General features: G+C 35.4%; 2 protein-coding genes across 4 annotated transcripts; both read right to left on the bottom strand.

Annotated features, from left to right (window-relative positions):
- Positions 1–633: 633 nt before the first annotated feature.
- Positions 634–5,797, bottom strand: LOC120413881 (clavesin-1-like). The gene is made up of 3 exons (XM_039574855.2): positions 5,147–5,797; positions 1,082–1,543; positions 634–1,020 (listed from the first exon to the last, which is right to left on the bottom strand). Exons 1-3 carry the CDS (start codon positions 5,369–5,371, stop codon positions 835–837), a joined length of 873 nt encoding a protein of 290 aa, XP_039430789.1. The 5' UTR covers positions 5,372–5,797; the 3' UTR covers positions 634–834.
- Positions 5,798–7,588: 1,791 nt separating this feature from the next.
- LOC120413875 (clavesin-1-like) lies at positions 7,589–23,766 on the bottom strand. 3 transcript variants are annotated; one of them, XM_039574848.2, is made up of 5 exons: positions 23,581–23,766; positions 23,317–23,499; positions 23,015–23,241; positions 11,560–12,021; positions 8,731–9,238 (listed from the first exon to the last, which is right to left on the bottom strand). In XM_039574848.2, exons 3-5 carry the CDS (start codon positions 23,234–23,236, stop codon positions 9,032–9,034), a joined length of 891 nt encoding a protein of 296 aa, XP_039430782.1. In that variant the 5' UTR covers positions 23,237–23,241; positions 23,317–23,499; positions 23,581–23,766; the 3' UTR covers positions 8,731–9,031. The 3 variants fall into 3 exon arrangements, with proteins under 3 accessions (XP_039430783.1, XP_039430782.1, XP_052564276.1); XM_052708316.1 differs by having other exon boundaries at positions 23,599–23,766; XM_039574849.2 differs by lacking the exon at positions 8,731–9,238 and adding an exon at positions 7,589–8,071 and having other exon boundaries at positions 23,317–23,742.
- Between the last annotated feature and the right edge of the window lie 77 nt (positions 23,767–23,843).

Below are 23,843 nucleotides of genomic sequence, written 5' to 3'. Positions count from 1 at the left end.
ACACTTAAAAAACCATTTGTTAAATGTGCTATTTTTTGCATTGATTTTCAAAAATCCTTGAATTGTGGAATTTCACGAATTTTACACTGTCCACGAAATTGTGAAAATTCACTAAACCTACTTATTCGATGTATTCCCCCCTTGGCTATTTTTCAAGAAAACTCAAGGAAATTATAAATAGGAAATATTTTCAAGAACTGCCCATTTTGAAAGAATGTGAAAACTCACCTAATTTTAAATTGAGTACGGCTCATATTCGAAAACTTGAACAAAAATATTTCAGAGCTGCTCATGTTTCAACCAATGAGAACATTCAAAGAAAACCAAAAAAAAAAAACAAAAAAATTTTTAAAAAATATCATCTTTCAAAAGGTTTAAAGAAAAGCAATAAATAACTCGAAACAAGATTTAAAACATGTTTGTTTTTGAAGAACTGTTTATGCCTAGAATAATGAAAAAAAAGCTTGTAGGTATCCATTTCCAATTCGTTTTTTGCACAATTCGTCTTAAATTCCCATATTTCAATTTTCAATATTCAATAAAGTTAAAATAAAGGAAAAAATGTTTTTTTTTCAAGATTTGATTATTCGAAGACCATTCTCCCTCATATCAAAATTTCCAGTTTTGTTGATTTCATTATTTTTATATTTTTCTTAGCAAATAAATAAACACGTAAAATGAACGATTTCCCAACACAAAAAAACCTCAAACTAAGTAGCGTTCCTCCCTTTTGCCTTTCCCTTCACAATTGCTGCCGTCGAGCCCAAACCTGCCTCGAAACAATTCGTCTAATATCACTCAAGTCGCTTAGTACGGTCACACAGGTTGCATCCTTCAAGGACCACTGGCAAATCCGTACGTGTTCCACTTGCTTATGTGGTCGGTGTACTTCTCGATGCAGGGATACCAATCCCGGGAACCATAGTTAAGCATGGGCAGATTCCCGCCAAAGTTTTTCGGCAGGAAGTTGGGGTCAAGGTACTTGTGCAGCTTCTTCATGTCTTGACCGTGGAATTCCAGCTGGAAGGAGGGAGATGAATTAGGTATTTTTGTAGGTTCCTTGAGAAATAATGAAGCTTACCCTGGTCTTGAGCTTCTCACCAATAAAAGGCTTGAAAAGCTGCCACACCATGTTGAACACGAACGGCTGCTTGATGATGTGAACCTCCTTCATCCGCAGTGGAACCGCTTCCTGGATGAAGGTCAGCAGAAGTTTCGAGAAGGACGGCGACAACGCCTTGACCTGCTTGAGTGAAAGTCCGTCAAAGTCCATAATGATGACGACGCCGTTGATCTGGGTAGACTGCTCCAGCTGGGCCACCAGGTGGACCAGGAAGAACATCCGGAACATCTTTTCCGGGCTGACCGCCTTCGGATCCCACGCTTTGCCACAGTTGATCAGCAGTACCCGGCGACCCTTGTGGTCCTTGTTGGTCAGCACGTTGACGATTCCGTGGTCGATGAAGGAGATTTTTTCATCCTCTGGACTTAGGTTGTGCATCAACGGGTAATTGTTCTTCTTGAACTCTGCAATTCGTCGCATCTGCAGTGGGGGGAAAGATAACAATTTCAGGCTAAGAAAATGAGAACAATTGAATCATACGACGCCCTCAGGCAAATGCGTTTACGGACTTTGATCGAAGTGTTTTCTTTATTTCTTATCGCAAAAAAACGCAGACCAACGTCGACATCGAAGCAATAAATTTAACGACTCAAGCGACGCAAAAAAAAATGAATTTATCTTTGGAACCAATCCATCAAATTGTGCTTTGTGACGTAGGTTGAAGTAAGTTTCGAAGTCTGTGAAATTGACCCTTGCAGGGAATTCCCAAAGTAGGCTAGGTGCTTGAAATCCAAGTTGGCAGGTTTGATTCCTGAAAGCCGTTATGAGTTGGAAGGCGTTTGGCGATCGAAGCGCCACCTTTGATCGGTAATTTGTCAGAAAAATAATTTGAAGGGGTAATTGCAGCTATCAGTTCATGCACCTAAAATCACTTTGATAACAGGTGTTAGGCACCAACTGCACGCGTTCCGTGTGATTTTTTAAGGTGATTCCTTTTGAATCATTCGATAAACACTTGAACAGTCTTGTTTATAAGTGTTTTTCTTTTTTGTTTGTTTGGTGGCTTGTGTGACACATTACGTTATCAAATTTCGACACTTTTGTTAATGACAATCATCGCATGTTGAATGATGACTAGCTGAATTTTAGACTTTAATCGCTGAATCCACTCTATTGGCACGTGCGGATGTTCAAAATATTGAGTGCACTCACGAAAATATATATTTTAAAACCTAATTTTAGCTTATTTCTTGCAAACTTCTTTTGATGGAGTTTAAATAAATCAATTTCCAATTTTTTATAAAGTAGAAATTTTGTATATTTTTTAACTGTGCTGCCACTTCAGATGTAGCATTCCTCTGTCATGTGATAAGACAATGAAAACAACCCAATTTTTGCGTTTTGTTTTGAACCTTGGACGTAAAGTTTATGTTTTGACCAAGGTTCTTATTTCGTTGTTATGTTTACAGTCATCCCCCATATTCGGAACAGTTTACAGATCGGCCAATGTTTAAAAAATCATAGCAAATCGATAATTGAACTTAATGTTTTGCTTTTACCTTCATTTGAAAGCTTTTCTTGCGATCTTTCGAATGCTGTATCGAACAACTGCAAATTTTATCTTTTATATCATGCTTTTGAAGAAAAACTTTGCCCCTTGAAATCCACAAATTCGGAACACTTTTTTCTACCGGATGTAAACAAACTTTGGTTATCTCCATGATTACACAATTTTTACAAAATAATGATTTCACGCACTGAAACCAACGAAATTCAAGCTTAGTTAGAGGAAATATGCCCATTTTAATCACTCTAAGCCGTTCGACCAATTCTCATCACTTTTGCCGTTTTCCGCTATTAAATCAACATTTTCAGATGTATAAACAATGGAGAGTTGCTTGCTCACTTTTGTTTGAGCTATTTATTCCTTTGGAACAGTCAAAAACACTTTATGAAAGCTGTAATTCATGATCAAAGTGCTGATAAGCCGATAATAGAAATAGGCTGAGAAAGGGTATAGTTCCCCTATGTTTTATGAATGGTCTGATAACTTTTTTGTGATAATATCAGTTAAATTCAGGTGTTCCACAATTGCGGGAGGCACAATAACATCCCACAATTATGGAACATGCAATTTGGAGGCAGTAATTAGGGGCTCAGGATAAAATAGTCTTGAAATGAAGTTTTTGCTCAAAAAGTACTACTTTTACTAGTGAAATAGCAAGAGAATGTCCAAAAAAAGGTTCTAAAAATAAAAGGGTCGACAAGAAAGATGCATTTGGCATGCTATTGACAAATTACCACAAAAGTGTTCCGAATTTGTGGGTGATCCAAATTTGTGGGATGACTGTTGCTTGATTATTCATCAATAAAAAACGAATTGAATTGAGAATTTTATAATTTTTGTTAGTATTTACCAATTTGTATGCTTCTGGTCGAATAAAAAAAAAACAGATTTGTCTTTATTTTGAACGGTCAAATGGGGGATTTTTACTGGTCCATTTTTACCGGGAATATTCCGGACTCCGTTGAGCTTCGGCCCTCCTATATGGGTTTTCTTTTCCACAAACAAATGATACAAAATTTCAAGGAATCATCCTAATACATCATCCGGCAACAATAATTGACTCAGTTAAGTCCTACACAGAAAAAAAAACCATGGTAATATTTCATCTGAGAAGGTGTCAGAAAATAATGTATAATTTTACCTCTGGAAATGTGTAATTTTACCACTTTTCTGGTGTAATGTAATTTTTTCAGTCTAAATTGAGGTAAAATTACATCATAAAAGAGGTAATTTTCAACCTTTCAAAATTACAGCTTCCAAACTTACATTATTTTTTACTGTGTACGGGGCGCCGGAGCCGGTTCCAATTGGCCACCAATTGACATCAGCTCAGAGCACCGTTTCCGTTTGGAACCTATTCCGGTGCCCCGAAGGTCTGGATCATGTCAATTATTTTTGCAGAATGTTGTATAATAATGATTCCTTGAAATTTTGTATCATTTCAGACATTGTTTTGTGGAGATGTTTGTGTTATATTCACAGAAAAAAATAATGTAAATTTGGAAGCTGTAATTTTTGAAGGTTGAATATTACCTCTTTTATGATGTAATTTTACTTCAATTTAGACTGAAAAAGTGACATTACACCAGAAAAGTGGTAAAATTACACATTTCCAGAGGTAAAATTACACCTTTCTTCTGACATAAAAGATGTACCCCTTCCCAGATGTAATATTACCATGATTTTTTTTTTCTGTGTTCACCAAATACCCGTATTGGAGGGCTGGGTTAAAAATGGATCATATTTGCTTCCGACAGTTCAAAATATAGACAAATTCGGATGTTTTGCAACCAGAAGCATTCAAATTGGTCAATTCTCCCAAAAGTTACAAGATTTTGAAGAAAATTAGGGGTCAAATGATTACCTGAGCGTTTGAGTGTTAAAAAAGGAGTATCTTTGAAGATTTGAAGTTTTGAAGATTTGAAGATTTAAAGATTTGAAGATTTGAAGATTTGAAGATTTGAAGATTTGAAGATTTGAAGATTTGAAGATTTGAAGATTTGAAGATTTGAAGATTTGAAGATTTGAAGATTTGAAGATTTGAAGATTTGAAGATTTGATTTGGTGAGACTTGGTCATACAAAAATGCAGACATTTATAAGAATCAATCTCATCCCCAGACCTTATGTCACCTCTGATGACGGTACACACTGAATCATTATGATTCTTTCTGGAGTCCAGCAAAAGTTTTTTCCATAATTTTCCATTATTTGTAACGGAATTTAATCAAAATCTGTAAAAAGTTTTATTTATTCGAGATAAATATTTTGACTAGATGAAATTTAGCTCTTGGCGCATTTTGTCTTAATTTTGTCTCTGTTTATATTGAAAACTCGCAAGCAAAATATTCCTTTGAAATTTTAATCAAATACCACCGGATGATTCATAGATCAAAGCCACCTTTATGACGAATTGTTTCTTGCTGCCTTCCAAAGCACTTTTTTTATCAATCCTCGTAATCTGCCTACTTAGATACAACCCTCACACCGCCAAGCTTGCCCTCCTCCAAATCTCACCATTTTCAGCGCACTCTCCGCATAGAAGTGGCACGGCCTCAGAAAGATCATCAGAAAATCGTCATCATCGCGGTAGTGCAGATCGGTCGCGTTGTGCAGCAACTTCCGGAGCTCTAGAATGGCCGCCTCGCGGACTTGGGGCGTCTCGCGCAGATCCTTGCGGGAAAACTCCAACAACTCAGGACTGGGCGGGGAGGTGTCAATATCAAACGGCGCGAGGTCCATTTTTAAAACGCACTTTTTTTTCGAGGTTGATTTGTGCAAACTTTCTGGAGCTGGGGAGCAGCTGGGGTAATTTTAAACCGTTCCGGGGCGCGTCAAGAATCGGACTGATTGTGATTGCGTTACAATCGTATCAATTACAGCTCGTGGAAGAAGTAGGAGGAACTACCCGCGCCTATCAATGTAAGAAATTTTTGATAATAAGCAAACGATTCGCGAGCAATCGCCGCCGTCATAGGAGGCTCGGAGATTCCATTCAAGACGGCTGAGGTATCTAGGGTAACTAGACACTTATGTGGACTACTAGATTGGAACTCGGTTTAAGTGACGACAACATTTGGGGAACTTTGTTTGTACTTCCTCTTGGGTACACATGTGGCTTGAAATCAGTGAGCTCGGGAGATTCTCCAAGCTGAACGTGGCGTTAGAGTTGACCAAACCAGCTGATAGCCAATAGGTACTAACGCAAAGTCTTATCGATGGTGAGGTGGTTCGCTCTTATCAGCAAAGTGTTTTCACCTTCTTTGAATCGTGGTGTGTTGCCAAAAGACAAAACGGCTCTTTCGAAACTAGGGTAAAGCGTCAATAAATGACCAATAACGTTATATTTTTGCTTACAAAGTTTTAATTTATCACGAGTGATAACTTTCATGGCCATGACAAGATGTTTCACATATTTTAGAATTTTTATTCATGTAAAGTAAATTTGGTATGACCATTTCTCAGAAAAACGAAAGCAATAAATCTACCGTTTTCCTTACTCGCGATCTTTTTTTTTTTTGAATTTCCTTTACGTATCAATAAACCAGATAACATCCGTGAAAATTACAGTACAAGTGAATACACTTTTCATACTCCACGTGTTGAAAGAGAAAACCCTTATCAACGCCAGAGAATACACCGAGACCGCGTCAACAAAGGCAGCATTTCTCTCAGCGTTGCACTTAGTATTAAGCAAAATCAAAGAGATGTTTGTCTTGTTTTTGAGAAAACAAAATAAAATATGTGTATTTTCTTCTGCGTGCGACGTCAACCAACTTGATCGGCCGATCGATGTTTGATTTATTATTACGATTTACTATCGCCGTTTGATTCAAGGTCCTGATAATGAAAATACCACAATTAACGGCAATGGGATGTTTGTTTGTTTGCGACGCAACGTAACGAAACTACGCATAACTAGTGGTGACGAATGACATTTTGAGTTAGTTTATCAACTCAAAGGAATATTTTCAGACAATTTATTTTAAATTTGACACAGATTTTTCTGAACTCCATTTGAAATTTATAAATATTTCTGTAACATATTTTTCTTATAAAGTAAAAAGTCTTACCAAACACACTCTTAAAACAATCAAAGCACAATGTGTTCCTAGAACAAATTTGTGATAAAAAATCGACAGGTCTGATATTTGGCACTATCAAAGAAGGGCACTTGCCCAACATTTTGTGCGGTATAGGTACCGAAATATATTTCGTCGGGGGTCTAGAGCAACTTTTTTAGAATATTTTATTTTTGATTTTAGTAAAATAGCTGAAAATCGATGGAATCATGCTGATATCCATCAAATTACTTGTGAATATGCCGTGAGGGGCTTTGAATTACAAATTTAACCTATCTTTGACCTCCAATAAAAAAGTTTCTGAACAAAATTTATCAGAACTCTCGCTTTCATTTAATTTACCCTGAATTCAAAATCGAAGAACTAAACGACCGAAAATAAATTATTTTGCAAGTTTTTTTTTTTTTGCTGTTTTGAAGAAACTATTGAAACCATCGGATCAGTTTAGGTCTTCTTAACTTTGCATAACATTTCTACAGGACCTAATACAAAAAAAATGGGACTGTAAATATTTAATTAAAAAGATTACTCAATAGGATCCCAAAATACATTTTTCAATCAATTGTCATATACACCATTACATTTCAGATTCAGATTTTTGAATAAGTTTTCAAAATAAGTTCCATAAAAAAGTTGGATTAAAATCTCTTAAAATACTATATTTCATATGAGTTCAAAAACTTACCCAGCATGGATTTGGATGAAATTTCGGTCATCGCACAAACGACCATCAAACGATGATGATCAGAATAACTTTTTGCAAAACAGATCAGACCGATGGATTATGCATTTTCAAAAGAACAATAAGATATTTACAGCAAGCGAAGAAGAAGAATGATTGATTATGATAATGAATTTAGAAATAAAAAAACACGAATTGCTATAAAAACTTTATTTAAACCATCAAACATGAACATTACATTTAAAAAAACACTAACATTGTCAAAGATAGCTGTAAAATGTTATAACAACTTTGAAATATTCACGATTTTTGGAATGCACATAAATTTCAACAAGTGTAAACTTTGAACTTTAGTCATAAGAATATTCTCACTTCAGTTCGTTAATCTCTCCTTCGTCTTCTTCTACTCTTATACCCGTTTGTCATTTGGTGATTGGAATTGTCATTTGTAGGACCCTACATTCCTAATATTCTTTGGAATGACCGTTACTTCTCCGCCTTGTCCACAAATCCACACTCATTGTACCGCTTGATGTGGTCCACGTACTTGGCCGTGCACGGATACCAGTCCTTGCCAGCGTAATCGATTTCCGGCAGGTTTCCGCCGTAGTTCTTCGGCAGCACGTCGGGGCTCACGTACTGGTGGAATTGCTTCATGTTGCCCCCGTGGAAGAACATCTGGAAAAAAGAAGAAAAACAAAGTTTGTGATTAGATTAGGGATTTGCCAATTCAGTTCATTCCATCCTTGGTTGGAAAAAAGGTGATTGATCGTTGAAATCAGCTATAAATAAAATAGTTTTTTTTTTGTTTTTTTCTTGTCATACCAAGAAGACCACAACGAAGATTACGAGTAGTTGGCTGTGACTGGATGGTGTTATAAAAATCAGTGCATGGTCGGCCTACTGTGACTGTCAATCAATCACAGCACTCGGTGAAGTGGGCCCAAGTAAACACTGTCGACAAGATCATCAAAGTAGGTCCTCGGTGACGTCAAACGAAACCGTTGAACCCTGAGGAGGATGGGCACTATAAAAGGTGGTAACCCTTTGGGTGTGAATCTCATTAGGCGAGTGGACGTCCAGGAGAGTACTTCAAGACTCTCAGTGGAATCTCACATGATAAATGGGTATTAGGTGGCCATGACCTTAAAAGGAAAGTTCAAGGTCATTCAAAGGAAGACAGATCATTTGTGATGACAAATTATTACAAATGTATCTAAATTAAGAATGCTTTTTCACTAAAATTAAATTTGTATATAAACCTTAGGTTAAATCCTTCTATTTCGGATGGATTTAAGGCAGATTCTGTGAGAAAAGAAAGCTACCAAACAAATTCATGGTTTACTACGATACTTTATTCAATGAATCGTTCATTTATCAGTCTATATTTTTTGTAATTTTGTTTTGAAAAATAATACTTTTGCATCGACAGTTGCTCGAGATTTAAATCCAATTGTAATACCAATTTTATACTACATTCTTCAAATAACCTGAAAATTTGAATACTATCTACTACTACAATACTACAATTGCTACAATTTCAAAAGCTTCTACAAGAAGATTACATTGCTTTCTAAGCTACGATTAATAAGTAGTGGAGTGTTTCTATTGGAAGAAAAAAAGGTCGCAAAATCGCCTCTATTTCCAGTACTTTTGCAGTTCGGGATCGTCCACGAAGCCGAACGTATTCCAGTCGTTGATGTGGTCGATGTGGCGAAACACGCACGGGAACCAGTTGCGGCCTCCGTAGTCCATGAAGGGGCGTGTACCGCCGTAATCCCCCGGCAGATACTCCGGATCGATGAACTTGTGGATCTTGCGCATGTCGTTGCCGTGGAAAAAGATCTGCGATTCGGGGTTTTATATTTGTTGAAACAACCAATTTTTGCGGTACCTCTATTATTATGTTTAATTTTGAAGGATTGGGTCAAATTAATTGGTTGTATTTTTTGTGAATATTTTCAAATCAAGTTTAGAAATATAATTATCATGCAAATTAATGGTTGATAAATGTTTTAACATTTTTATTAAATTGCAAAGATCTGTTTAACATGTTGTTTTGGAAAACCTTTTCTTTTTAATCTTGTTATTTCGAAAACTAAGGACAAGATTAAAAAGAAAATGTTATCCATAACAACATTTTAAACAGTTAATTGCAATTCAATAAAACATTATTTTTTTCATCAATCCAGGATTTGTGAGGAGATAGTACACAATCGTGCTTATTCCATTAAAAGTCAATTAATCTGTACCTTACAGTTTTGATGAATTATATTTAAGCTGATGCATGTTAAATTTTAAGATTTTCTCAAATAACCAGAGGATCAAAACATATTTATATCTGAAAATTAAAAAACAAAATAAGTTTTTGTCGCCCTAATTAAAATTGGCCCGAAAAATCAGGAAGCATAAAAATATTTCAGGAAACTTAAAAATGATGATAAAATAAGAAGTCCAACCAAATTACAACAATTCGAAATGCATTTTTCTGTGGTGATTATCACTTTAAAAGACTTTATTTCATTCAATTGTTGAAACATGACTATTAAGTGTTTTTTTCTGTGTGATTTACATCAGGAATCGGTGTTTCTGTTCTGAATCACCAGTTTCTGTTTAATTTCATATTTTACACATTAATTTAGTTGAAACGATTTTTTAAGTAATATTTTACCAGAGCAATCCTCTACTAATTTGGCACAAACTTTGATGGGGGCCATCCTTATGATCAAAGAAGCCATTGGTTCACCCATATAAGTCTCTATACAATTTTGGCAGCTGTCCATCCAAAATTTATACGAAAATATTCGAAAGTTTGTAATTTTTGATTTAAAATATATAAATATTGAAAGAACAAGCCAAAATTTTATCATTTGCATGGAATTTTTTTTTAAATGCATTTTACACTAGTTCAGTTATTTTGCAATCATTAATTTTCAAAAAATGTAAGATATTACGAAAACTAAAATTTTAGTGAAATAAAAACATTTTGCGATGATGAACATCGAAAATTTTAAAATTTTCAAAGATTTTTAAATCAACCCAAACATGCTAAAAATGCATTTTAAATTGATTTCAGCTGATGGCAGCTCAATTTCCATTGAAATTTTTAAGTTTTTTGAAAAAATATTTTTTGTCCCCTGATTTTTCGGGCCAATTTTGAAGGGGGGGGGGAGACAAAAGTTTTAAGTAAAATTTGTACCAGCCTTATAAAATATTTTTTTGAAGAGATCAGAAAAATTGCTATAAAATTGTCTAAGAGACATTGAAGATTGGACCTCTGGTTACTAAGATAAAGCGGCCTAGAGAAAAAGAAACAGGAAAATTTAGGTTTTCTAAGTCTCACTCAAGAAACCCTCCATTTTCTAATGCCGATGTCTCAGCAACTAATGGAACGATTTTCAACTTTTCCGGTCTTTTCGAAAACAATATTGATTATTTTGCCACTTTGAAATTTTAGTCTTGATTATAAAATTGACAAAAAAATATAAAAATGGTCGAAATCGGCCAATTTCATAAAGAACTGCTCCAAATCAACTTGCTTAAATTTTTTGCACAGTTTCAGTTTTGTAGAAAATTCGACTAATAAAAGTAAACTAATAAGATACGGCTGACTTTATTTTTCATTTTTATCAATATTGTAACAGAAAGGTGCCAGGAAAATCAAATTTTTCTGTCAAAATCCATATTTAATAATGCTTAAAAGAAGGTTGATTTTGATCCAAGTATTTTAAAAATAAGTATTTTTGTGGATTTGAATTGTTGTGAAATTCGGACAGAGTCTCCCCAAGTCTCCCCTAACTAGTCAACGATTTTCCACCAAATCATCACAAAACAACGGCCAGAGGTCATCAGCTTCTCTCTGAAAGCGATTACAGTATTGACAAACATTGCTCAGGCAATAATCCCGGCTACCAGTCAAACAGCCAGCCCCAGTCAATTCAGTTATGGCACAAAGAAAAATAAATTTAACTCTTATTTCGAGCCGCACACAAAGTCAAGCGTGGACTTCGGAACCCTCTTCAGGAATGTTTCCCCCAGCACGAATGGATTAGCCCCCGTCCCGGTTGACGAGTTGATAACACGTCTTATCTTTCAATCGTCCATCGAAGCGCGTACTTTGGTCACATCGTTGACCATCGTCACAAAGAAGTGAATCAAGAACTTACGCGCTTGTTGAGCTTCTCCTTAATGAAGGGCGTGAACAGAGCCCAAACCATCTTGAAGATGAACGGCTGCTTGATGATGTGCACCTCCTTGAGTCGCAGCGGAAGGGCCTCCTGGATGAAGGTCAGCAGCAGCTTCGAGAAGGACGGCGACAGCGCCTTGACCTGCTTCATGCCAAGTCCGTCAAAGTCCATGATGACCACGGCGCCGTTGATTTGCGTCTCCGGCTCGAGCTGGGCCAACAGATGGATGATGTAGAACAGCCGGAACAGCTGCTCCGAGCTGACCGCCTTCGGGTCCCACAGCTGGCCACAGTTGACCAGCAGCACGCGGCGTCCCTTCTGGTCGCGGTTCGCCATCACGTTGACCACGTTGTGCTCGGTGAAGGCCCGCTTCTCGTCCTCCGGCATCAGGTTGTGCAGCAGGTTGTGGTTGCTCTTCTTGAACTCGGCGATGCGACGCATCTGGGAAAAACATAAAAGGCAAATAAAGTGTCCCATTAATCGCAAATCAACTGTGGCAAATGAAATAACGCGCCTCGGTTGAAACCTTGCACCCGTTATATAACATTTGTGTATTTTTTTTTCTCATGCGGATGGCGCCGGTCGACACACGCCGGCCAGATGAGTTATTGACAACACAAGAAAAGGCAAAACAGCAAATGGGGAAAGTCCGCGTACTCTCTGTTGACTTTAAGCGATTGCATGCAGTGAAGAACGACGAGTAGTTTGTGTGATTCATCTTTGGTGATGGTAATTAACGACAATAAGAGGGTTTTGGATTTTTTGGCATTTAAAACTCTTAAAGCCGTTGCAAATATTTTTCAAAGTTTATGTCTGGCCCGCAAAAAAACTAAAGGAGCAATCAACTTAAACAATTCAAAATGCTTTCTATAATAATTTTCAGCATGAATTAGACCAGTTTAAAAACATTTGCATTTTGCCTTCCTCACTGAGGTAAGGCTATAATCCTGCTCTAAAAATGAACTTTCTATTAAAAGCTCCTAGACCCACCTTCATGTGTACATATCTACTCAGAATCGAAAACTGAACAAATGTCTGTGTGTGTATGTGTGTGTGTATGTATGTATGTGACAAAAATTCTCACTGAGTTTTCTCAGCACTGGCTGAACCGATTTTGATCGAACCAGTTGCATTTGACTTGGTTTAGGGTCCCATACATCGCTATTGAATTGTTTGAAGTTTCGATAAGTAGTTCAAAAGTTATGTATAAAAATGTGTTTTCACAAATACCCGGATCTCAATTATATGCATGTAAACGATGTCCGGATCCATCATCCGACCCATCGTTGATAAGGTAATTGAAAGTCCTTTCCAATGAGTCCAAGACATTGAAGATCTGGCAACCCTGTCCCGAGTTATGACCACTTAAGTGATATTTATGTACTTTTTTGAAGCCGGATCTCACTTAAATGTATGTAAACTATGTCCGGATCCATCATCCGACCCATAGTTGGTTAGATAATTGAAAGGCCTTTCCAATGAGTTCAAAATATTGAAGATCTGGGAACCCTGTCTCGAGTTATGACCACTTAAGTGATATATTTGTACTTTTTTGATGCCGGATCTCACAAATGTATGTAAACTATGTCCGGATCTATCATCCGACCCATCGTTGGTTAGATTATTAAAAGACCTTTCCAATGAGTCCAAAACATTGAAGATCAGGCAACCCTGTCTCGAGTTATGACCACTTAAGTGGTATTCATGTACATTTTTGAAGCCGGATCTCACTTAAATGTATGTAAACTATGTCCGGATCCATCATCCGACCCATCGTTGGTTAGATAATTGAAAGGCCTTTCCAATGAGTTCAAAACATTGAAGATCTGGCAACCCTGTCTCGAGTTCTGACCACTTAAGTGGTATTCATGTACTTTTTTGAAGCCGGATCTCACTTAAATGTATGTAAACTATGTCCGGATCCATCATCCGACCCATCGTTGGTTAGATAATTGAAAGGCCTTTCCAATGAGTCCAAAACATTGAAGATAAGGCAACCCTGTCTCGAGTTCTGACCACTTAAGTGGTATTCATGTACATTTTTGAAGCCGGATCTCACTTAAATGTATGTAAACTGTGTCCGGATCCATCATCCGACCCATCGTTGGTTAGGTAATTGAAAAGTCTTTCCAAAGAGTCCAAAACATTGAAGATCTGGCAACCCTGTCTCGAGTTATGACCACATAAGTTATACATTGTGTTCTTTTTTTCTGGATCTAAAAAAATGATGAAACCACTCATATACCCATTTTTGGTAAAAAGTGAGGAAGGCATCAACCACATTGGTGGATTAAGTTAGTTTTTTAATGAGATTTCAATGTACAGTACCAAAAAAATGTTTTCCGCAAAAAAAAATTAACAGGGCATATTTTTTTCAAGCTCATGATGGCCAAAGCAACTGACCGGGTGTATTATGTATTTTACAACACCAAAAAAATGTGCCGAAAATACGATTTGTCGATTAGGTTAAGATAAAGAGGTTTTAGGTTAAGGTTAAGTTAATAAGAAATTAGATAAAACATACAACAAAAGAAAACTACTATTTTCAATTCAAAATACAAAAAAACACCAGCTGATTTGTTAACCTTCTAGTTCTGACCATAAATTTTGTTTATATGTGGCATCAAACGTTTTCAGCATTTCGATGCCTTTGTGCTCTCTTGTGCTAAGCTTGCTGGGATTCCAATGTAGATAGCAGAAGAAAGCATAGAGGCATCGATTTGTAAACATAGTAAATTTTGGTCTGAATACGAATATTTTATGTTTTCAGTTATTTTTCATTTAAAACTTGTAATATTTTAAACAAATCAAACATGTTGTTTAAGATAACTTCAAAATAACTTTTTTTTTTAAACAGTTGGCATGACTCAAAAAGCTTTTTTGAACCAAAATCCCTTATTACCCAAACATTGTTGAATGTTGAAGCTCATACAAAATGTTCAAAATTTCGTGATAAATTGAGAGAAATTTAGAAATTATATTGAGAAATTTTACAAACCTGGAGGTTTTTTTTAAAGGACCAATAAACCAAATTTTCAGTTTTTGCTTTTTGGGTGTTTTTTAGTAACCCTGACTCATGGCGGTTTCAAAAACACCCAAAAAGCAAAAACTGGAAATTTGGTTTATTGGACCTTTTCAAAAATATACTCCAGAAACATTCAAAATATTTTTTATTGTTTCAATCATGCTAAAATGATAATCAACACGCCAATTGCAAGTCTATTTTACATTAAAAGGCTGGTACAACATTTATTTAAAGTTTTTGTCAATCCTCGGTTCTTGTCAAGGAGTATTTTAAATAGTTTACAATCAATTGTACAAGTTTATTCAATGCAAATTTTAATTTCCAATAACTCTGTTTCATTTGCTCCTTAATTTTGTGGGTTGTCATAAAGGCCTAAAAAATACTTAAAAATATTTTGAATAAAAACTAAATAAAAGAAACACGCTTCAAACAATTTTTCTTACTTTGTTTCAGAAGTTATGAGAAAAAATCAGAAAAAATATATTTAAATAATAAAATTTATTCTCATTTCTATTTTAGCATTACGACACAAAAATGAATATTAAGCTTAAAACAATTTACCTTTAATAATCAAAAAGAAGCCAAAATTTCAATTTTATAATTTGAAAAATGCATCACGGATAGAAATCCTGTCCGGGAAATCGACAACATTGTTCTCGATTCGTTCTGAAATTCGTTTCAGAATGTTGTCGACCAGTCGTCCGGTAACATTTGCATCAAAATCGAGAACAATGTTGTCGATTTTGAGGCGTCACGGTTGGTGACGTCTGGCAAAACAGAAAGCACGCAGCCATCCCGAACGGTTTAATCGGTTTTTGAATTGACCGTTGGTTTTGGTTTTTGAATTGACCGTTGGATATTTCTTTTGGTTCAGTAAAACAGTTGATTCGTTTTTTTTATTTATTGAGGCAAAAAATACATCATTAATTATAAAATTAATCTTTGTGTGAGTGTGTGTGAGTGTTTGGAATATGGGAATACAATTTGGTAATTTGAGAATTTGAGAATTTGAGAATTTGTGAATTTGGGAATTTGTGAATTTGGGATTTTGGGAATTTGGGAATTTGAGAATTTAGGAATTTGGGAACTTAGGAATTTAAGAATATCGGAATTTAGGAATTTAGGAATTTAGGAATATAGGAATTTAGGAATTTAGGAATTAGAGAATTTAGGAATTAAGGAATTTGGGAATTTGGGAATTTGAGAATTCAGGAATTTAGAAATTGGGGATTTTAGGAATTTGGGAATTACAGAATTTAGGATTTTAGGAATTAAGGAATTTGGGAATTTGAGAATTAGGGAATTTGGGAATTTGAGAATTTGGGAATTTAGGAATTCAGGAATTTGGGAATTCGGGAATTTGGGGGTTTGGGAATTCGGGTATTTGGGAATTTGGGAATTTTAGAATTTGGTTATTTGGGAATTTTAGAATTTGGGAATATGGGAATTTAAGAATTTGAGAATTTGGAAATTAAGAATTTGGGAATTTGAGAACTTGTGAATTTGGGAATTTGGGAATCTAAGAATTTGGGAATTTGAGAATTTGGGAATTGGGGAATTTTTGAATTTGAAAATTAGTGAATTTGTTAATTTGGGAATTCGGGAATTTGGTAATATGGGAATTTAAGAATTTGGGAATTTTGGGAATTTGGGAATTTGAGAATTTAGGAATTAAGGAATTTAGGAATTTGGGAATTCGGGAGTTTGGGAGTTTGGGAATTCGGGTAGTTGGGAATTTTAGAATTTGGTTATTTGGGAATTCAAGAATTTGGGAACATGGGAATATAAGAATTTGGGATTTTGAGAATTTGGGAATTAAAAAATTTGGGAATTGGGGAATTTGTTAATTTGGGAATTTAGGAATTTGGAAATTTGAGAATTTGGGATCCTGTGAATTTGGGAATTTGTAAATTTGGGAATTTAAGAATTTGGGGATTTGGGAATTTAGGAATTTAAGAATTAAGGAATTTGGGAATTTAAGAATTTGGGAATTTGGGAATTTGTGAACTTGGGAATTTGAGAATTTGAGAATTTAGGAATTTAGGAATTTAGGAATTTGGTAATTTGGGAGTTTGGGAATTCGGGTATTTGGGAATTTGGACATCAGTGAATTTGTTAATTTGAGAATTCGGGAATTTGGTGATATGGGAATTTAAGAATTTGGGAATTTTGGGAATTTGAGAATTTGGGAATTTGAGAATTTAGGAATTTAGGAATTTGGGAATTCGGGAATTTGGGAGTTTGGGAATTCGGGTATTATGGAATTTGGGAATTTTAGAATTTAAGAATTTGAGAATATGGGAATATAAGAATTGGGAATTTGATAACTTGGGAATTAAAGAATTTGGAAATTTGGGAATTGGAGAATTTGTTAACTTGGGAATTTGGGAATTTAAGAATTTGGGAATTTAAGAATTTAAGAATTTGGGAATTTGGGAATTTGGGAATTTGTGAACTTGGGAATTTGAGAATTTGAGAATTTAGGAATTTAGGAATTTGGGATTTCGGGAATTTGGGAGTTTGGGAATTCGGGTATTTGGGAATTTGGAAATAAGTGAATTTGTTAATTTGAGAATTCGGGAATTTGGTAATATGGGAATTTAAGAATTTGGGAATTTTGGGAATTTGAGAATTTGGGAATTTGAGAATTTAGGAATTTAGGAATTTGATAATTCGGGAAATGGGGAGTTTGGGAATTCGGGTATTTGGGAATTTGGGAATTCAGGAATTTAGGAATTAAAGAATTTGGGAATTTAAGAATTTGGGAATTTCGGAATTTAGGAATTTAGGAGTTTAGGAATATAGGAATTTAGGAATTTAGGAATTTAGGAATTAGAGAATTTAGGAATTAAGGAATTTGGGAATTTGGGAATTTGGGAATTTGAGAATTCAGGAATTTAGAAATTGGGGATTTTAGGAATTTGGGAATTACAGAAATTAGGATTTTAGGAATTCAGGAATTTGGGAATTTGGGAATTTGAGAATTAGGGAATTTGGGAATTTGAGAATTTGGGAATTTAGGAATTTAGGAATTTGGGAATTCGGGAATTTGGGAGTTTGGGAATTCGGGTATTTGGGAATTTGGGAATTTGGGAATTTTAGAATTTGGTTATTTGGGAATTTTAGAATTTGGGAATATGGGAATTTAAGAATTTGAGAATTTGGGAATTAAGAATTTGGGATTTTGAGAACTTGTGAATTTGGGAATTTGGGAATTTGGGAATCTAAGAATTTGGGAATTTGAGAATTTGGGAATGGGGGAATTTTTGAATTTGGAAATTAGTGAATTTGTTAATTTGGGAATTCGGGAATTTGGTAATATGGGAATTTAAGAATTTGGGAATTTTGGGAATTTGAGAATTTGGTAATTTGAGAATTTAGGAATTTAGGAATTTAGGAATTTGGAAATTCGGGAATTTGGGAGTTTGGTAATTCGGGTAGTTGGGAATTTTAGAATTTGGTTATTTGGGAATTTAAGAATTTGGGAACATGGGAATATAAGAATTTGGGATTTTGAGAATTTGGGAATTAAAGAATTTGGGAATTGGGGAATTTGTTAATTTGGGAATTTGGGAATTTAGGAATTTGGAAATTTGGGAATTTGGGATCCTGTGAATTTAAGAATTTGTGAATTTGGGAATTTAAGAATTTGGGAATTTAGGAATTTAAGAATTAAGGAATTTGGGAATTTAAGAATTTGGGAATTTGGGAATTTGTGAACTTGGGAATTTGAGAATTTTAGAATTTAGGAATTTAGGAATTTGGGAATTTGGGAATTTGGGAATTCGGGAATTTGGGAATTCGGGAATTTGGGAGTTTGGGAATTCGGGTATTTGGGAATTTGGAAATTAGTGAATTTGTTAATTTGAGAATTCGGGAATTTGGTGATATGGGAATTTAAGAATTTGGGAATTTTGGGAATTTGAGAATTTGGGAATTTGAGAATTTAGGAATTTAGGAATTTGGGAATTCGGGAATTTGGAATATAAGAATTGGGAATTTGATAACTTGGGAATTAAAGAATTTGGAAATTTGGGAATTTGTTAACTTGGGAATTTGGGAATTTAAGAATTTGGGAATTTAAGAATTTGGGAATTTGGGAATTTGTGAACTTGGGAATTTGAGAACTTGAGAATTTAGGAATTTAGGAATTTGGGATTTCGGGAATTTGGGAGTTTGGGAATTCGGGTATTTGGGAATTTGGAAATAAGTGAATTTGTTAATTTGAGAATTCGGGAATTTGGTAATATGGGAATTTAAGAATTTGGGAATTTTGGGAATCTGAGAATTTGGGAATTTGAGAATTTAGGAATTTAGGAATTTGATAATTTGGGAATTTGGGAGTTTGGGAATTCGGGTATTTGGGAATTTGGGAATTCAGGAATTTAGGAATTAAGGAATTTGGGAATTTAAGAATTTGGGAATTTGGGAATTTGTGAACTTGAGAATTTGAGAATTTGAGAATTTAGGAATTTAGGAATTTGGGAATTCGGGAATTTGGAAGTTTGGGAATTCGAGCATTTGGGAATTTGGAAATTAGTGAATTTGTTAATTTGAGGATTCGGGAATTTGGTAATATGGGAATTTAAGAATTTGAGAATTTGGGAATTTGAGAATTTAGGAATTTAGGAATTTGGGAATTCGGGAATTTCGGAGTTTGGAAATTCGGGTATTTGGGAATTTGGGATTTGGGAATTAAGGATTCTTTAAATTTTTAAATTTTAGAATTTTAGAATTTAAGAATTTCAGAATTTTTGAATTTTTGAATTTTTGAATTTTTGAATTTTTGAATTTTTGAATTTTTGAATTTTTGAATTTTTGAATTTTTGAATTTTAGAATTTTAGAATTTTAGAATTTTAGAATTTTAGAATTTTAGAATTTTAGAATTTTAGAATTTTAGAATTTTAGAATTTTAGAATTTTAGAATTTTAGAATTTTAGAATTTTAGAATTTTAGAATTTTAGAATTTTAGAATTTTAGAATTTTAGAATTTTAGAATTTTAGAATTTTAGAATTTTAGAATTTTAGAATTTTAGAATTTTAGAATTTTAGAATTTTAGAATTTTAGAATTTTAGAATTTTAGAATTTTAGAATTTTAGAATTTTAGAATTTTAGAATTTTAGAATTTTAGAATTTTAGAATTTTAGAATTTTAGAATTTTAGAATTTTAGAATTTTAGGATTTACGAATTTTAGAAATTAAAAGTTTAAGAACTCATGAATTTTAATATTTTAGAATCTTAGAATTTAGATTGTTCATATTTCAGAATATCAGATTTTTTAAATTTTAGAATTCCAGAATTGTGAATTCTAGCTGTTTTGATTTTCTGAATTTTGCAATGTTAGAATTTTAGAAATTTTGATATTTTTTTATGAAGCTTGAAATTTTAGAGCTCTTAAGAGTTTCAGAATTTTAGAAATTTAGAATTAGAATTTGGAAATTTTAGAATTTTGGAAATTTAGTTTTTCAAAATTTTCGAAATCAAAAGTTTAAGAATTCATGAAGTGTAGAATCTTATAAATTGGATTTTTCATGTTTAAGAATATCAGGTTTTTTAAATTTTAGAATTCCAGAATTGTGATTTTTGGCATTTTTTGATTTTTCGAATTTTGCAATGTTAGAATTTTAGAAATTTTGATATCTTTTTTTGAAGCTTGGAATTTTAGAGCTCTTAAGAGTTTCAGTTTTTTGGTTTTTTAGTTTTTTAGAAATTTACAATTTCAGAATTTTAGAATTTAAGAATAAAAGAAATTAAGTGTTTAAGAATTAAAGAAATTAAGAGTTTCAGAATTCAAGACTTTTAGAATTTAAGAATTTATAAATTAGAGAATTTAGATTTTTAAAATTTTAAAATATCAGATTTTTTTTAAATTTTGGAATTCCAGAATTTGAGAATTCTAGTTGCAATGCTAGAATTTAAGAAATTTTGTTTTTTTTAAGCTTGGAATTTAAGAGCTTTAGCAGTTAAGAATTGTAGGATACAATTTTAGAATTTTGGAAACTATGAATCGTCGAATTTTGGTATGTTGGATGTGAGTTTTGGAGTGGTAGAGTTTGAGTGTGTGTGTGTGTGTGTGTGTGTGTGTGTGTGTGTGTGTGTGTGTGTGTGTGTTCGTGTGTGTGGATGCTGCCTGCTTTTTCTTCTGCGCAAACTCCGAATTCTTAACCTCTCCTTACGGGCGCTATTCGACTTGGTTGGGATCGCCTCCAGGATGCCGACGTAGCTCGAGGTGTGCGTAATTAGTCGTGGAACGGCTCCGCCGGACAGGTACGTCGGCCGGGTCGCTCTCCTTGTCGTCGTGGTTCGATTCAAGGGGGCTTCATATCTGGTGAATGAGAAAGGTCGATTATGTCATGTGATTTGGGAGGATTTTATCATTTGAACCTTACCAAGCTTCTGGGGGACTGGAATCAACGGCATTGGCAGCACCTTGTGTCACTTCTGGTACCGCAGGAACCAGCAACCCGTATTCGAGTTCTATCGCTGTTTCTTCAGCACATCTAGGCCGAATAAAAATTCAAAAAGTTAACACGATTAGTCAACGAATTAAGCGTGTACTCCTTCCCCGTTAGCATTTCAAACAAGTCACAACTCACTTAATGCTGTCCTTGTTTCGTGTCCCCATGAAACGGAAACGCCGCACCGTCAAATCCGTCGAGGAATTGAACGCTGCCGACCGATGCTGGTGCCGCTCCGGTTGCCGCCGCCGAGGAGAAGTTCAATACTTCTCGCTGCACTACCACTCCTCCCTCGTCGGCCGTGCTCTCCGAATGGCCCGCGTCCGACGGCTTTGCACCGGGCCGCAAACTTGTCTTTACCTTACGGCATGAATGCCACCGGAATCCACAATCCTGAGAAGATCTTGACTCGATCAGTGTCACCAAGGTGGACAACGAACTGAAGGGCAAGTCCCGTCAAGGAATGGATCGCTTCCAACCGCGAGAAGCTGTCCTCCATTCCGCCCGGTGGTGGTGCCGCTTCGGCTGCCGCGCCCGAGGAGAAGGCCACATCTTCCCGCTGCAACTTAACCTTGCCTTTACGGCATAAATTCCACCGGAATCCACAATCCGATGTCTGATTTTGGCTTTACCGAAAAAAATAAATAAACTGAAACACAAACAATCTGTTTCACTCGCGCATTTGACGTTTGTTTTAGGCTGCGTTTGACAGATGTTACGCTTCAAAAAAGTGGTGAGGAAAACGGGGGACGTTTTTGAAAACAAAATGTTTCGAATTTGAGGAAAATGTTTTCGTTTTTGACAACATTTGAAACGAATTCGAAAACAAACGATGTTTTCGATTTCATCGCAGTTCAACATCGGTTTTGCGGACCGGATTTCTATCCGTGATCAGTTTTCTTTATGAAGATCAAACATAGATTTTAAATAATCTTTTTTTTTTTTCAAAATAGGTAATTCTCTACTAACTCACACGAAATCGGGAAAAGTTGCCTCGACCTCTGTAACTTTTGTCCCTGCTCACGAATTTGAGGTCCGTTTTTTTATATCTCGTGACGGAGAAGCGGTACGACTCCTTTAATTTTTGTACATCTAAAAAAGCACATGTTTTTCAATAATTTGCAGCCTGAAAAGTTGATGAAATGGAAATTTTGTGTCAAAGGGAGTTTATGAGAAATTGGACCCCCAAACCATCAAGGTTTACTAAAAATTCAGAAAAAAACATATTTGACAACGAAAAAAAAAGTTCTAAAAACTCTTCCATTTTTTAACTGTAAAAAAATTTGACACACGTCATTTTAAGTGAAATTCATTGTACTGTTCGAATCTGCAATAACCCAGAAGGGTCATTTTTTCATCAGGAACAACCATTTTCATTTTTAAATGTCGTTTTTTTAATTTGCAGGGTTATTTTTTAGGTGTAACAATGTTCAACGAAGAAAGGTAGGGGCAATTGCTGTCTGAGTTGGTGGAGAATGACCCAAATATATATAATTTGTTCTTGAATTATAAAAAAAAAACAATATCAGTATGTTTCTGAAGCTGTAAATATAAAAAAATCTCATACAAAAGGATTAAATGGCAAACTGCTCCATTTAAATTAAATTTAAAAATTATCGTCATCAAGCAAAAACCATCACAGGTGGCTCGTTAAATCTTCATTCAGTCAAAAATCAAACTCCTCTCATGGATTACATTGGTGAGCAAGAAGACCACCATAAAGCTCTCAGAGCACGCTGCGATAAGACGCGCGATTTCAATTCATTTTCCATTATTCCATGGATAGTGAGCGCTCTCGCGGATCAAAGCCCTCTTTGATAAGAATTGTAGCCATAATACACGTCAATCATATTTCGTTTGTTTCAACTTTTTTAATGCATGCTCTACGCGATTAGACGAGGTCACGCCTGCTTGTTGCCAAAGCCGGATTAGATAACTTGCGACTTACCATTTTGAGCGCACTTTCCGGGTAGAAGTGACACGGACGCAGGAAGATCAGCAGGAACTCGTCATCGTCCTTGTAGTGCAGATCGGTGGCCTCCTTGAGCAGGGCGCGCAGTTCCAGGATGGCAGCCTCGCGGATTTCCGGCGTTTCGCGCAGTTCTTTCCGGGCGAACTCGAGCAGCTCCTCGGACGGTGGATCCGTGTCGATGTCGAACTTTTGGGACATATTGGCTGGATGGGTGTAATGAGACAGTTGGATCAGTTTGGATTCTTTGAAGATCAACGGGGGTTTCTATTGTAACTCACTGCTTTCTTGTAATTTCGTTCTAGAATAGATCACCGAGTCTTGGAGGATTCACCAGGCTGCCAGAACCGTCCGGGAAAGCGTCCGATTAGCAACTGACTGAGGCTCGAGGCTAATCATCTACCAAAGACACACTCTCAATCCCTATCGCATCTGGGGCTGAACTCAAAGCAAAAACATTCTCACTAAGGGGCAAGTATATTTATTGAAAATACAAAAAAAAATAAGTACACACACAATACACAAATAGAATGGACACAGCGGACTTCTTCAAACAAACACACCAAACTGTCCGCCGTTTATCAGTTCCTCCAAGTAACAGTGTTGGTGAGGAACCTGCTTCGGAACCCTCGAAGAAATTATGCTTCCGAGAGCCTTATCGCAGTAGGCTAACGGAAGAGGCTCCTTATCTTTCGATCGTCGTCACAAAACTCACAGCACGGCTTCAGCGTATCGAGCTCGACCTCTCTAAGGTGATAACTGAGACTGATGGCAAATCGAAGTCGGCGATGAGTCGCTAGCCAGCCAG

This window comes from Culex pipiens, chromosome 2, assembly GCF_016801865.2.
Source record: "Culex pipiens pallens isolate TS chromosome 2, TS_CPP_V2, whole genome shotgun sequence".
Lineage (NCBI taxonomy): Eukaryota > Metazoa > Arthropoda > Insecta > Diptera > Culicidae > Culex > Culex pipiens.
Note: the sequence above shows the minus strand (reverse complement) of the source record. Positions and strands in the feature narration are given on the sequence as shown.

Excerpts from the sequence above, each read along its gene's own strand:
- LOC120413881 (XM_039574855.2), bottom strand. The coding sequence starts at position 5,371 with ATGGACCTCGCGCCGTTTGATATTGACACCTCCCCGCCCAGTCCTGAG. Across the intron at positions 1,544-5,146 it reads CGGAGAGTGCGCTGAAAATG|ATGCGACGAATTGCAGAGTT; the intron begins GTGAGATTTGGA and ends CCCCCACTGCAG. Across the intron at positions 1,021-1,081 it reads GTGAGAAGCTCAAGACCAGG|CTGGAATTCCACGGTCAAGA; the intron begins GTAAGCTTCATT and ends CCCTCCTTCCAG.
- LOC120413875 (XM_039574848.2), bottom strand. The coding sequence starts at position 23,236 with ATGTCCCAAAAGTTCGACATCGACACGGATCCACCGTCCGAGGAGCTG. Across the intron at positions 12,022-23,014 it reads CGGAAAGTGCGCTCAAAATG|ATGCGTCGCATCGCCGAGTT; the intron begins GTAAGTCGCAAG and ends TGTTTTTCCCAG. Across the intron at positions 9,239-11,559 it reads AGGAGAAGCTCAACAAGCGC|ATCTTTTTCCACGGCAACGA; the intron begins GTAAGTTCTTGA and ends CCCGAATCGCAG.